The sequence below is a fragment of the Mauremys mutica genome, chromosome 11 (genome assembly GCF_020497125.1).
Source record: "Mauremys mutica isolate MM-2020 ecotype Southern chromosome 11, ASM2049712v1, whole genome shotgun sequence".
Taxonomy (NCBI): Eukaryota; Metazoa; Chordata; order Testudines; family Geoemydidae; genus Mauremys; species Mauremys mutica.
In genome coordinates this window covers 13,933,141-13,948,674 of record NC_059082.1, presented here as the reverse complement: position 1 = coordinate 13,948,674, position 15,534 = coordinate 13,933,141, and the positions used below count along the sequence as shown (strand labels likewise).

At 48.6% G+C, this 15,534-nt stretch overlaps 1 protein-coding gene across 7 annotated transcripts in view; it reads left to right on the top strand.

Moving 5' to 3' along the window:
* Positions 1-11,079, top strand: part of NTRK3 (neurotrophic receptor tyrosine kinase 3) — a 327,617-nt gene extending 316,538 nt beyond the window's left edge. For 2 of the 7 annotated variants that reach the window (XM_044980028.1, XM_044980029.1), the window contains exons 18-19: positions 1,876-2,034; positions 5,465-11,079. In XM_044980028.1, the coding sequence (XP_044835963.1) occupies positions 1,876-2,034; positions 5,465-5,650 (345 nt within the window). In that variant the 3' untranslated portion in view covers positions 5,651-11,079. Of the gene's footprint in view, positions 1-1,875; positions 2,035-5,464 lie in introns of those variants that run through there. The other 5 variants (XM_044980026.1, XM_044980024.1, XM_044980025.1 and 2 more) reach the window with 4 other exon arrangements.
* Positions 11,080-15,534: the final 4,455 nt, after the last annotated feature.

The following is a 15,534-nucleotide window of genomic DNA, read 5'->3' as shown; positions in this document are numbered from 1 at the left end:
ACTGGGAGGTGTGGAGCTACAATAAGCTGTTCATCCTCACGACTTGCAGTTTTAGCATCTGCACACATTAAAGTGAAAACCAGTTTTGAGACTTTAAAGAATCAGACTTCTGGTAAAATTAGGCTGTACTAAGAACTAGAGAGAGGGCCAGCTGACAGAACTCTGAGAGCCTGGATCTGCACCCCGTTAAACTCTGGGGAAGTTTGGATCCCCACTTCCTGGTTAAGGGCTCTCTCTGCCATGTGTATTACCCATCTCATAACTTCCTTTGAACACCTCCTATGAAATTGTTTCTGTAGCTTAGTGCTGTAGCTTGCCTCTTTCCAGGCATTGCTTTAGCACTAGCAGCAATCTAAGGAATCGGGAGCTTTGAGAATTGGCGAGGAAAGCAGGGACTTGCAAAGCTTTTTCTTTTTGAGTACTGTTGCCCCCTTGACCGAGCAGTAGCTGAAACTGGGGGCCTGGAAAGATGGTTTCTCTTTGGATGGGAAACCAATGACATGGAGTCAGGGTACCGTCTTTGTGTCATTTGTTTACTTACAAAAATGTACGCCAGCCCTCTTTCCACGAACGGCAGCAGCACACTGCACACAGGCAGCCCCGTGTTGCTGAAATTTCAGGCCAGGTGCTCCAGCCCCTATCCCAAGAGGCAGCTTCCTTTGCCTCTGCTCATCTCCAGAGGCTGAGAAAGACTCCAGCCGCTTCGTTCCAGCTGCCACGTGGTTGAACTTTAGTGCTTCCACTGGTCGGTGTCTGTAATAGTATGAAAAGAGCTTCCCAAGCGTGCGCGTGCAGACACACACTCACACAGAAGGGAGTCTCTCAGCATCAGTACGAAAAGAATGGCAGTGTAGGACACTCTGCCCTCGCAAGAGATGAATGCCAGAGACATGGAGCCACACTGCTCTCAACACCTGCTGTTCAAAACTCCTATCAATTAGTTATTCCTCTGCAGATGGTGATTCCTGTATTGAAGGACAGAACAGAGAGAAGCTGGTTCTACTCAGAGACTTTAGTTGTACAAAAATCTCTAGCGAGGACAAAGTGATTCCTTCTGCTTTCCTGCTGCCACGGCTTGCGTACTTCCCCGGTCGGACTGAAATGTACTGGCAATGGGGGAACTCTGTCCCAGAAATGCTTCCTCTACCCAGCATTGCTCAGAGGAATAGTCTCAGGCTATTATTTCAGGGGCTCCACAGATTTCAGACATTCTGAGGGGGAAGACTTTACTTTTTGAGTAGGTTCTTATGTTGCGCCCATCACTGTGGTATCTAAGGGTGTGAAGGCCAAGCCTTCATCCACTGACTGTGCTTTTGCACCTGCAGTTGCTTGAGTGGATTCCTGGTGCAGTTTTCTGGGTACACACCCCTTTGTGCAGTTATTTCATAGGAGCCCAAACCAGTTTGAGGCGGTCCTAGGCAGCAGAAAAGCTATAAAGGACATTGACATACCTCTGCCCTACATATTTCTGTGTATTTCAGGCATAAAACTGAATATGCCATTCATTCGGCAATATCTAGGCCCAGGAAGGCTAAGGATGGTGCTTTGGTTTAGACTGTACATTTCCTGCCTTTTGTTTCTTCATCAGCAGTTGAACACGGTCTAGGCATTTTGTTGTATTACTTTGTAAGTCAGGTTTGGGAAGAGGGAAATCTTTGGAGCTGATCATTTATCTCAATGTATTTTACTTCCAATCTGTCATATTATGATATTAGCTAGTTTGCACTGATGGGTGAGTGTGTGGGGGTTAGAGGGAGGAGTTCGTTTGCCTCGCCTGTCTGAGTACCCACGTGGGTAGCCTGCACTAAGTGCAGCCTTTCCCCTCTCTTATGGCTCTGATCACCCAGATTTGCCTGTGCCTTTGTCCCCATGCAGGTTGGAGGACACACCATGCTGCCCATCCGCTGGATGCCCCCTGAGAGCATCATGTACCGGAAGTTCACAACAGAGAGTGACGTGTGGAGCTTTGGGGTGATCCTCTGGGAGATCTTCACATATGGGAAGCAGCCCTGGTTCCAGCTCTCAAACACAGAGGTACAGGATAAAGCAGGACATCTTGGGTTGGGGAGGGGAGACGAGACGAGACATGATGGAAAGGGGCTTGGTCACACAGCATGCTTGTTGCAGGGTGTTTCGGGCACTTTGAGACCTGGAGGTGGGTTATTTCGCCTCCCTTATCCACCTTGGAAGCCACGGTACACCACCACCTTTCACATTCTCAGGAGGCAGTCCTAGCCTTCCCCCACCTCGGGTGCCATTGTTCGTAACAGCATCCTGGCCTCGCAGAGGAAGGGCTAGGTGAAGCCATGGTTTCTGTCTGGGAAATACAGCCTGACAGAGGCTCTTACTTTGAGAAGAGCCCCCAACCCATAATTCCTCCCATCCCACCCCTGCCCCTTCCTCCTGGGTTTGAGTCAGCCACAAGTAAAGTAAGGTACATGGGCGGCTAATCCGCCCCACACTGGCACTGAGTTGGCTGGCTTTAAGCAGCATCCCGTTGCAAGTAAATTATTTCCAGCAGAATTCCCAACCTGGGGCATGTAAAATGTTGGTCATAGCGAGAGCTGCAGGTGGCAAAGTGCAGGGACGGGGTGGACCCCAGTATTTTATAGAAAGCTGGGTCAGGCCATTCAATGTGCACCCCAAAGCAGGGGGGGAGGGGGGAATTTGGGAAATACCAATGCACAGCAAACACCTTTGGTCCAGGCACTTCCCTTGTATGTTCATGTACAACTCCCATTGACCCCAGTGGGAGCTGCGGGTGAATGTGGGAGGGACAGATCTGACCATAAAAATGGAACATTATTGCTCACGGGGAGAAGGTCTGTTCTCCTTCCATTGCCATCTTTGCAACAAGGCTTTCAGAGCAATCAGTGCATTGAGTTTGATGGTCACAATAACAGTGGTAATTAATGCTTGCCACTCTTATGGTCTTTTTCGGCATAGCATTTGAAGCATCTTTCAGAGAAATAACTATTATCCCTATTTCACACAGAGGGAAACTGAGGCACAGAGCCTGACACGGTGACAGAGCTGGGAATAGATCCCAGGTCCTTTGACTCCCAAATCCATGATTTAACAACATACCCACCCCACTGTTTGGCCAGATAAGCACAGAAGCACTCTCACAACTGGGACTAGTAGGGGTTGCTGCAGGTCAGGCTCAAGTTACATCCAGGAGAGGCAGGTCTGGAACAGCAGGCAGTGCTCCAGCTCCCGTTTGAGTGCAGTGACAGAGCTGTGCCCGGGAAACAGGCACATTTTTATCCTATTGTGTGTCTAATGGATTTCAGAAATGTTACCTCTTTTAACAAGAAATGTGCATTTTCTGCTTTCAGGACACAGATCCCTTAATTGAGTGAGTGCAGAGAGGGACTATCCAAGGTGCTTCTTTACATCGCTAATACTTGCCCATTTGTGAGCTCAGTGCACTTCCCGAAGCAGCACGCACAAACATTTTAGACACACAAAGAGCGAGAGAAATGATCACAGAAGCCATTTGTTATGATACTTAATGAGCTGCTCTTGCATTTGCCTTGGAGATAAATACACACACACACACAAGTGAGCGTGCATACATCCCACATGGATGAGCTGTCTTGCTGGAACCCAGACTGCACAAATGTCTCTGCACCTGTCTCCGTTTCCCCATCTGTGAAATGGGGATAATCAAATTTACCCATCTAATAACCTTAAACAGCGCTTTGAACATAGAAAGCTGGTACTGTTGGGCTGGGAATAGTACAGCTACATCCAGACAGGGTGACTTTTAACCATTGTCACCTCCATCTCTACGTGACCCCCGTCTTTCCTCTGTCCCTTTCCCTTTTCTCCTCAAAGGAGAGAATTCACAGGCAACCTGTGCAAGACATTGCACATTCATCTTCCCAACTGTTAGGGACGTGTTTGCTGCTGGCCTGCTGGTTAGAAGCAAGCTGTGGAGACTCGTGCAGAGTCCAAGGGCCTCTGGAGAACTGACTCCACCCGATCTTAGACTGTCACTTTTAATGAGGATGAGCAGGTCTGGGACACACCTTCTCCACTCCGGGACATCTACAGGGGACATGAGTCTAGATTTTGTCTGGCTGTTGGCTGGTTAAAGTTAAAATGAGCGTTTTTAGACATTCTGCTAAACACTAGAAGAGACCCTCGCTGACGGAAAGATGGAATAGGGCACATGGCTACTGAAAGACCACCTGAAGACCCAAAGCGAGCCCTGCTGGCTAAATCTAAACTTTGCTTCCTTTCTAAGAGATAGGGGCTCACCCTGGGTCTTTCAAATACAGGAAGCCTTTTAGTGGTCCTAGTTCATGTCTCTCTGCCCGCTCCACCAAGGCTCCAAAAGTTGACTCTGCCATCAGCTGTCCGGTGATGGAGCCTTGTTTGCAGCACTGCATTTCCATTGCCCTCCCGTCAGCAGCTCCTCCTAATCACTTCTCCTCTTTCTATGTCTATGTAAACATCAGAGCGATAACTATCTGTTTGGATGGGTGCCTGGCCCCATTACTAGTCACAAATGATAAACTTCAGGCCCCCCTCGCTGGTCTTCTTGCCTCACAAGTAGCACTGTTTGGGATCGGTGTTTATCTGCAGCGTGCGTCAGGTCGCTCCGATACCGCAGTGCCGGGACACATCACTTCCCAAACGGGGAGCTGGTCGGTGATAACAGCTTTTTTCCCCCTTTACATCCTTTTCTCTGGTGAGCAGGATTCAAAAAGCAGGTGCTTGGAGAATTGTTTTCCCCTGGAGTCACTCTAAAGACACCATTTCATGCTGCACGAGCCGCTCGCAAATTTCTCATTAGCGGCAACGACCTGACCTAGAGCGAGGTGTGAACGTTTGCAAGATTTCCTTCCATCATGAATTTGATCCAAGATGAAATGGTGTTCTTTTTTCTGCTTTCAAACATCAAAAATTAGACACGTTTTCCCTGGGAGAGGCAGGTGGGAGATGATGCTCTGAAATCCTCCTAGTAGAATTTTCCTGGGTTTCACCATGGAAAAGGCTTTTATTTTCAGGGGGGGAAAAGACTGATTATATTTAAAAAAATAACTTTTTCTTAGACCATCAGGAAAAACTGACATATCACTTTTGGGTTCAGCCTCTCCACTATATAAATTACCATCGGACTCCTTCTTTGACTAAGCCTCTGGTCCATAGCTACAGTCAGGTAATGAGGTGTCAAACTGGGAGGAGTTGTGCCTGGAGTTAATAGTGGCTGCAAAATCAAAAGTGTATTTCATTGAGTTTGCAAAACTGCAGCTGCAAAGCAGGAGGCAGGTGCTGAGAATCTGTTGCTGCATATCACCAGCTGGGAGCCCGCACGCCTCAAAGCAGAGGGATCTGTTGGCTCATTAGTGCTCTGATGAAATGTTGGTTACCATCCAGGGCTAAGCAGATTCGGCAAAGGGACATTCTCAGCGCTTCGTTGTGTGGGACTCACCCTCTCTGTTCTGCGTTTCAGGTCATCGAGTGCATCACCCAAGGCCGAGTCTTGGAGAGGCCTCGAGTTTGTCCCAAGGAGGTTTATGACATCATGTTGGGCTGCTGGCAGAGGGAACCTCAGCAGCGGCTCAACATCAAGGAAATCTACAAGATCCTTCATGCTCTTGGCAAGGCCACACCAATCTACCTGGACATCCTTGGCTAGCAGTGGCCACTTGTCAAAAGTTCCTGCTCCTTCCTTCCTCCACCCTCCCCACCTCCTCTTCTCCCCGACCCCTTCAGCCCCAAGCAAACATCTTCATATAAACTCAAGTGCCTGCTACACATACAACACTGAAAAACAAAACAAAACAAAAAAAACCAACAACCTGTAAGGCAGTTTGGCTTATATATATTTATAGATATATAGATATAGATATATATACCTTCCACACCAATACAGAAAGAAGCTGCTGTTACAGAAACTAGAAGACTTTAAAAAACGAAACAAAAAAGAAGAGAAGAAACTTAAAGTACTTAAAAAAAAAAAAAAAAGGAGGAATCTTTTCCCCCAAGCTGTGGAGCAGTGAAACATGACCCTGCTGTGCTTTGTGCGCTCGCTCAAGACTCTTGCTAGTGCAGAGACGCAGTCCCAGGGAAAAGCTCTGGGAGGAGGCCCTGCCCCATTTGTAAGATATGCACTGAATGTGTGACTCAGTTCCCGCCCCCCCCCCCCCCCGCCCGCCCCGGCGTTCGGGCTCTGAGCCAGGGCAGTGCCCCTGGAGGAACTTGCAATTCCACCCGCCCACCTTCCCACCCTTTTCCTCCTTTTGACATTGCAGGACAATTTTTCTAATTTGCCAATTCTTAAATGTATCGACTCGAGGCTTTCGGAACATACAGTAAAGGATCGCGGCACCTACGGGTAAACCACACACGAGAAACAGCCACCCTCCCACAGAACACAGACCAGAGGAACTGAACCTTTCTATTGCCCAGCACCAGCCCTTGGTCAGACTCTGGGGATCAGTGCCGGGGACCAGAGCAGCTGCCTGGGAGAGCCATACAGAGAGCAGAGTTGGGGAGGGGCCTGTGCCATTCTAAGGATGCTTTGACCACACGTCGGCATGCGGGACAGGCACCCAGCCCATGCATCGCCCCCAAACGGGGCGGTTTTGAAAGCAAAACCCTCCGCCCTGCTTATTTTGCCAGGGGACATGATAGAGATGTGAGGAGAGCCCCCGTCATATAGATGGGCCAAATTCATCCCTGGCGCATTGGCACTGAAATCAGGGCTTTCCCCCCAGGGTGTATTCAAAGGCTGTAGTTTGTTATCTGGCTGGGGACTGACTTGCACTTCCACAGGGGTGCTCTTCAGGGTTAGTATGCCATGCTGCCCCTCCTCTCTTTCCCCCACCCCCACCATCCACCCCCCTCTCCCTTGGTCCAGTACCTAGCATATCTGCCAAAGGGGTGGGGGGGGACAGGGGAAACGAAGGGGTCTGGGAGATGGCTGGGAACCTATCAGCACCTGCCCAGGCCCTGTTGACATTCCCCTCACGTCTCCAGGCCCTGAAAGGATTGATGCATCTGCCTTTGAGTTGCTGTGAAAATGCAGAGGCTGAAGAATAGCTCCACTGGCAGCCCGGGGAGCTGGGGGAGGGGAAGGTGGTTCCTTCCCGAGGAGACAGCTCAGCAAATGGCCACTGCAGCCAGCCTTGCATGTCAATGAGGACAAAGGCCTGGCCAAGGAGACGGGGACAGCCAGGGGAGGGGGAGAGAAGCAGCCCCTGTCCCATGCCCCCATCAATAAAAGGAATCAGCCTCCTGGCGAAAGGCTTCCTCAGAGACAGGCTCCTGCTTGAAGCAGGCCTGGGAAACAAACGTTTCTGGTTCATTTCTCCTCCGGCTAATGGAGGACGAGGGGAGAACATGCTGCTTGGCAGCTCCAGCCTGGAGGAGCCTGGAGCACGGGAGCCGCTGTCGAGGCAGAGTCTGAAAGGTGACCGCTGCAGACCCAGAAATAGCTTGTTGGGATGTGGCCCTTGTCATGGAAGGAGTGGGGGGATCTTCTCTCTCCCTCCCCCCAGCACTCCCTGCTCAGAGCAATTGACAGGGCAGGCTACATTCGAGAAAAGATCCTTCTGTCCAGCTGGCGACGTAGTTGTGGTGTGCTGCACAGAGGACACCCCCATCCCCTCCCCCCTACAATCACCCCATTTGTCTGGAGCTGTCTTGTTCATGGCTTAAATCAGAGGAGGGGGCCCTGGCACAGGGAGGGGCAGTAAGCAGATCCAGGGGAAGGCCTCTCTGGTGCTAGTGGAGCGGAGTCTGCAGGGGCTAAGGCTGCTGGAGAGGGATGGGTGCAGTGGCTTATTTGGCTGAGGCGGTGCTTGCTGTACTAAAGGCATTGGCGAGGGGAGTGGAGACAAAACGTGACTCTTCGGCACGCCTTACAAAACCCAGGATCTGTCGGTGCTTGGCGGTAACGGGCAAGGCCAGTGCAGCAGGCTCTGGAGTTGGGGCAGCGTGCAGGGCCGTTGGTGTTACAATGCTGCATGATTGTGTACGGGTCGCTTTGGATAACAGAACTGAGCTGTTGTCAGGAAGACAGGCAAGGAAGGGGCGCTAATGGCCCCAGAGATCATAGAGAACCACAGTCTGCTGCACCACTCCCCCCATGCTCTGCATGGCTTTGTTCTCCTGGGGCAGCTGGACAACGGGAGCTGGCTTTGGTGAGGGGGCCATCCAGTCTCTCCCCTTCCCTCCCACTCATTTAACTAACCCTTCAAACCCCTTCCCCCAGTCATAACACCCATAGACCCCACAATTCCATGTTAAATTCAGGAGCACCCCACCCTCCAGCCCTGCTGCAAACTAGGGATTTCTCCTCCCCCGTCCCACGAGTGGTGGGTTCCCCAAGCCAGCTCTGTGTGTGGGCACCTGAGCAAGGAAAGACATCAGGCGTGAATGCAGCATGGATATTAATAACTGGTCTAATGAAAGGAGAGGATGTTGCCCCCTGAAAGATGTTAAGCTCCTGACACCGAGATTCAGGCTGTCACACTGCCCTGTTCTTAGCCCCACCAAATGCAATTATGGCACTGGGGAAAGGTTCTCTTGTCAAAGCTTGTTTTGAGCAGCTGCTCAGCAAAAAAGCAAGGCAGGGTTGATACCGTGGAATGGAGTCATGATTCCCCTGCTGCCGCTGCTTTGGGCCTATGGGTGTTGGGTTTAGCTTCTGTTTGTTTTGTTTCTGTACGGGTGAGAGGAAATAGTTGCAGATGTGCTGTGGGAGTTGGGAAGGACGCTGGGCCAAGTTACAGGGGAGCATACCAGGAGTCTCCTGTTTGCCGGAATTAATATGGAGCCCCTTTAGTCTGCATGGGTGGGTCTCTCACCCACCCCAGGACCAGAAGTTCTTGATGGCTGTGAAGCCTGTGTGGTCCCACTGTGTCAAAGCGCAGGATTTGGGGAAACCCATGCAGTGTGCCTCAAAGCAAAGGTCTACTCTAGAATGTGGGTGCCTTTGTGGACAAGGGAGGCACAAGTGACTCCAACATTGTGCAGATCCTCCATTTGCTCCCCCCGTGAAGAGGGCTAGCTATCGCTCTGCTGCCAGGAATGCCAGGGCTCTCCCCCAGCCTGGTTCCTTGTGTCATGCCCCAAGGACAGCAGTTGGCTCTGGCTTAGGCTTATTTCAATTCCCGTCCCCACACCAGGGCATTCCCATTACTCTCCTCCTTTCACTGAGCTGGTCCTGAATGCCTTGTGAAAGGGGAGGTGGGCCAGACCCAAAGGCAGTCCTGGACCTTAGCTGAGAACTGGACTGTTGCCCTTCCTTGAACTGGCAGTGGGGCACTTTTATTTAGGGAAAAGATTAACCCAGGCAAATCCCTTTGAGGGTTTCACCTAGATGGAAACCTGCTGGGTATGAGGGCACTGGAGCTGTGCTGTGGTTGGCCCTGGGTTGTGGTCTCAGTGACCTCATGTTGTTTGTTTGGGTTTTTTTCCATATCTTCTGTGGTTTCCAGTTTCTAACATTTAGGTGAAGCAGATACTTCTTGCGGGTGGGCCATTGAGCACTCAGTGTTTAAATAGGGCTCAACCCCCGCTCTTGAAGTCAGCCTCTTCTTTTGCATGCCTGTATTGTTCCTCACACAACTCTCTACACTCCAGTTTTTGCACACACCTCTAAGACTTGGATGGTCATTACAAGCTTTGCATGTGCAAACCTGATCACCTGGCACATGCATGTGAGTTCAAGGTTTTGAATTTGCATGAACGTGGGTGTGAAAAATGGCATGCAAAAACTTCAGTGTGGAGGAATACATGTGCAAAAGCAAGTGTGAAAATGTTGGGGTTCCATTATAGAGGCTGCTTTTGAAAATGTGATCCTCAAAGCTCCTGTAGTGGGTAGAATAAGCTGTCTCAGGCAGCGCTGGGAAAAGGCCTCGTAAGGAAAGGGACAGTATTACAAATCCAGTGCACTGCTTGGGTTAAGTAAACCATAGTTGTATTAGGAAGGGCTAGTGTCATATTAAATCTCAAGTGGTGGTGATGGTAGAAACTGAAATAAACAAAAACTAAATTGTGTGACTGGGACTACAGGAAAACGAGGCTATAATTCTAGGCAAACACTGGCAAAAAAGCAAAGGTCGCTAGCAGGCAGGGGTCTGAACTGTGCTGTGTTGTGAGCTTTTCTGGGTCTGAAATACCAGCAGAACAAGGCCTGAGCAATATTAAACCTTTCAGGGACAAAGACAGGGAAATCCAAAGCTAAGGCTGCTGTTTTCTCTTCCAAAGAAAGGCTTTTACCTGTCAGGACCCAAGTGCAGTTGCTGCCTAATATGCCAGCGATACCGGCAACTGTAACTGCAGAAACACAGAACCCGGGTCTCGGCAGGTGAGTGAAGAAGGAATTGATTTAAGCGCTGCTGTTCATTGGGTGTATTTATTTGTCATTGGTGAGTCTGCATCTAAAGTGTGTTCTGTTCAGAGCTGGAAACTTAGGCAATTCTATTACGGTTGCGTATTTATTTTTATAATGAGGCATTTTACTTCCGGCACCCAGTGGTGACTCTCATTTTACAGGCTGAATGGAAAATGTTGCATTCAAGCTTAGTAGCCTAATGTACTGACAGAGAAGGCCCTCCTCGCTCTCTGCAGGTGACTTTTACACCTCAGGGTGGCCCCATTCCGGGCTTCCCCCTCCTCTGGGGCAGCTGTGCCAGTTTACTAGACTAAGACCGTGGCCCATGCCCAGTGCCTTCCTGTACAGTTACACATGTTCACCTCTCCTGGGGCTTAGCAGCTGAAGCTCGGTTGCACACCACTAAATGGGAAGCTGGCAGTGGTGCCATGCTGAGGCCTAGCCTACAGAAACCTGACTGAGAATGCGAGGGAGAGCCTAGAGTATCTGTCCTACGAGGACGTGCCAGTTTCGGGGCAGGGAAGAACCAATTGTTGAGAAGACAGACACACCAGAAAGGATAGCTTGCCCCCTTGGCTTTCCATTCATCGGGACTTGGTTTAAGCCTCTAGGATTTTTTGTACAAAGAGGGGGAGGATTTAATGTCTGACAGGATATTTAGCACTTGGGTCATTCACTTTGCATGGGCCAGGTCTTGGCTGCGAAGCAGTCCCTCCTGTTTACCAGGAAGAGCCTGGGTTGTGTTCTATGCTGTTTAGTTGCTCCTCTCTGCTTTTGAGATGCCTACTCAGTTTCTCTAAATGTGGGTTTTCACAGGCAGAGGGAGCTGATGGGGCGGTTGGCCGTGATCAGGTCTGATGGCTCCATACAGTTGTGCCCTGTGCATTGTGGGAAGACAGGATGCCCATGCCAAGAAAAGCAGTAGGCAGGTACATGCTTTGGATCGGTGCAAAGACACACCCCCAAACTCTCTGCTGTGCTACCGTGTCCTTTTAAGGAACAGGATGGGACTGCACCTTTGGGATGAGTATGCTGTCGGCTTGCAAAGGAGAAGAAATTGCAGGGGGAGCATGTCACTTTGTGCCCCATTAGCATAATGGCTAAGTGGAGAAACTTGCTTAGCTCTTCTCCAGAATCACTGCTAGAAACTGTGCTCCTGGATGGGACCTTGCGGATCCTGGCTCTAGCCGAGTGAATGTGTATGAAGACACACCCACTGAGCAGGAGACTATAGTGTCGCAAATGGCACAGGCGTATGTAGTCTCTGCTCCCAGTGGGATGCAGACGTAACAGGGCGTCCTTCAGTCACTTTCATGCCCCTTGTTCCTTGTCTGTACAACATTAGGCAGTGGAACAGGTTCCCAACCAAAGTGGTGGAAGTCTCATTCCTTGCGACTTTTAAAACTGTGCTAGAAAATTGTGGGGAACAATCTTGCTTGGGACCCCAGGAGACAGGCTAAGTGATTTCATAGGTCATTTTCATCTCTAGCTTCTGTGGTTTCCCACTGGCCACAATTTTGCAAGGCTTCTTTACAGCCTCTGTCTTCTTCTAAAACAACCAGCTATAACATTCCTCAAAGGAAATGGATGATTATCACATAACTCCCATTGACACTCAGGGATCCCCTATGGGAACAGATCTCCCAGACAAAAAAAGTGACTGATCCTAAAACCTGAAGCCAGGAGTTCAGCAGCTGTTCTGAAGAGGCGTTTAGCTGCAGAACTACTGGCTTCTTAAGACAAGAGCCCAGCAGGAGATGACTGAAATGCCTCTGTGAAGGAAATCATAGCATTCGGAGGTCTGAATTTTTTTTTCTTTTGCGCATGCTGGCTCTCTGTTGGTTTCCATCCTCCCAGATCTTTGCTGCTTGATATTTAGATAAATGAAGTTGCTGCATTCACTTCCTTCAGAACAAATAGTACTGGCACAAGGCCTGTGATTTTGCTGGTGTAGGTGCGATAAGATTCCCTCAAACCCCACCCCCCGCCACCCTACACACACACTTTTCCTTTCTGTCCTTGTAGTTCTCTGGGAGTGACAAACAGACTTTGTAAACTGAGTGAAAGTCTTAATGTGAGGTGAATCTGAAGACCACAGTTTGGACTTCAAACAGTGAGAAAATTGGCGCTGAATGATTCCGCACACAAAGCAGAAAACTTTCATTTCCTGCAGACAGGATGGAATTGACTGTTATATTAAGACTTCAGAAGGAGCACTGCCCTGGAGTAATTTCACTGCTGTCAGGCAATGTTGACATCTAGATTAACCTCTGTGCAGTGAATTTTACAGCAAAGCTCATTGTGATGCGTGTGGGATATCTTCTGTAAATCCCAGCTGAAACCAAGGGTGTCCCGCCCCCCTCTATGAGAAGAAGGGGAAGAGCCTGGCAAGCTACTGTGTTTCTTTTACTTCAGCAGAACGCGGCTCTGACCTCATCCAGGCCATTCCTGCTGAGACAGGCTTTCTGCTCTGCTAAAGTGACAGGAGTTTTAGCCCATATATTTTTTTAATCCCCCCAAAGTATTTAAATCAAGGGGATGAAAGGCTCTTTGCTATTGACAGACAGGTTCTGCCATATATCCACAAGCAAACCGTCGTAGTTAAAAGGAACTGGTTAACCAGTGGCTGTTAGCGTCTCTCGCTGATCAGCTCCAAACTAGGGCACTGATCAGACCTGATACGGTGAGCAATGCCGCTCACTCTCACAGCTTCTGCCAACCGGCTGCATCTAGTGTTAACCAGCCAACCCAGAGGCTAACTATTTAAACTATGAGCACTAGACAAAAGATGCAGGAATTAAAGGAGTTCACATAGTTCATTTTGCGGAAGTCAAAGGCCATTGCAAGAGAAGTCTCCAAACTCCTTATTTCTTTGCTCTGGCTGTTAAATCCAAACTGCAAGGTAGGAGCAAGTACCCCTGGTATTTTCTTTGAGTAGCTTCAGCAGCAAAAGTTTCCAGGGCTGAGAGGTACAGAAGCGGAACTGCCTTCTCCTCCCTTGTGTGCTAGAGACAATGCTTTCAGCAGGCATTAGTAGGTACCCAGTGAAGTCACCTAGTTCTTTTGATTACCTCTGTGTAGACAAGCACTGGCAGCTGGAAAATGTCGGGACTTGAGGGTGTATCCTGCATTCTAGCTATTCTTTATGCCTTGCTCTTCTTGTTCATCTCCAAACTCATATATGTCTATAATCAATAGCAAAAACTCTAGGCAAAAAGGACAAAATGTCAGGCTCTCAGTGGCAAACCCCTAAGGCAAAATCTCCATCATATTTCTAGAAATTCCTTTCATGAAAAAAATCTTTGTTAAAGAAGTTTATTGTTTGTGAAGTGCTTTGAGATCTCTGGATAGAAGTGACGATAGAGTCAAGAGCTTCATTTTCAGAGGTCGTGCATGCATCATTAAAAAAGGGATTGATGATAAGACAGAAAATATCATATTGCCTCTGTCTAAATCCATGGCACACCCACATCTCGAATACTGTGTGAAGATGTGGTCACCTCATCTCAAAATATATATATTGGAATTGGAAAAGGTTCAGAGAAGGACAACAAAAATGATTAGGGGTATGGAACAGCTTCCATATGAGGAGAGCTTAGTAAGCCAGGGACTTTTTCAGCTTGGAAAAGAGATGACTAAGTGGGGATATGATAGAGATCTGTAAAATAATGACTGGTGTGGAGAAAGTAAATGAAGTTTTATTTACCCCTTCTCATAACACAAGAATTAGAAGCCTCCAAATGAAATTAATAGGCAGCAGGTTTAAAACAACCAAAAGGAAGTATTTTTTCACACAATACAGTCAGCCTGTGGAACTCCTTACCAGAGGATATTGTGAAGGCCAAGACTATAACAGGGTTCAAAAGAATAATTAGATACATTTGTGGAGGATAGGTCCATCAATGGCTATTAGCCAGGATGAGCTGGAATGGTGCACCTAGCCTCTGTTTGCCAGAAGCTGGGAGTGAGTGACAGGGGATGGATCACATGATGATAACCTGTCTGTTCATTCCCTCTGGGGCATGTGGCATTGGCCACTGTCAGCGGACAGGATACTGGGCTAGATGGACCTTTGGTCTGACCCAGTATGGCTGTTCTTATATTCCTATGCAGCTCCCATTGGCTTCAGCTGGAGTTGTGTGTCCTCAGCGTCTCTGAAAGCAGGCCTATTAAGCTCTTTTTTGAACTTTTATTTGCTATCCCCACTTAGAATACATCTGGAAGGGTTGCCTCCAAGGTTACAGAGAAGGTCATGCTGCCATTTTTGACTATGGAAAGAATATGATCGACCAGTTTAACACCAAAGAAAATCAAACTCGGTGGCCTCATGTAAAAAGTAATCAGTTTTGTATTTTGCTTTGGACATCCATGCATTAATATTCTGCAAATATGATTTCCTCTTTGTTTGCATTATTGATGCTATAAAATGTCAGACACACTAAAAACAAACTTAAAAAACCCTTCAGCAACCCAACCTTCGGGGTTTGGAGTAATTTTGGCTGAGTCACAAATAAGGTTGTTGTCCTTTTTGCTTCTCATGGATATTAATGCACTGGTCACTCAATCTACTGCTGACTTTAAAAACATTCGCTTTGCTAGCTGTGTTTCAAAGAATACAAAACCCTGACATTCTTTGTGCCCCAGGCAGGAAGCCAAAAGTGCCCAGGGTGAAGTACCACTTTGTTATGGTCGGGTTTGTGACAGGCATCCCCTCTCTCATAGGGTCTGTTGCACCTCTGAGGTTCCCAGTAGAGCACCACTTCACAACCATCTTTGTTCCAGCCAAGAAGGACAGGGAGTGTCTGTCCCCTTTTGTCAGAGCCATTCTATCACTTGGGGTTGCTCTTGAGCAGAACAGGCCTCCTGCCTCTTGCAGTGATAGGTGGATGTTATAACTCCACAGCACACCAGGCCTTAGTTGCCCAAGAATTGAGACATAATCAGAAAGGGGTGACCTGTATTCTTTTCAACCACCATCTAACTACATCCCAGAATCTTAGGCACTTGTTTTCACGCGCACTGAGCGGACATCTTTACTGTGCTGTCCACGGTGCACCCTAGATTTTTGTGCCAGAGAGGATACAGGGAACTCAGAACCCATCCCTGTGTTGGAGGAATTTAAATTACTCCTTCCAATGTGCGTCTTCTTGAAATGGCTGAAGACGAGCTTCACTTGC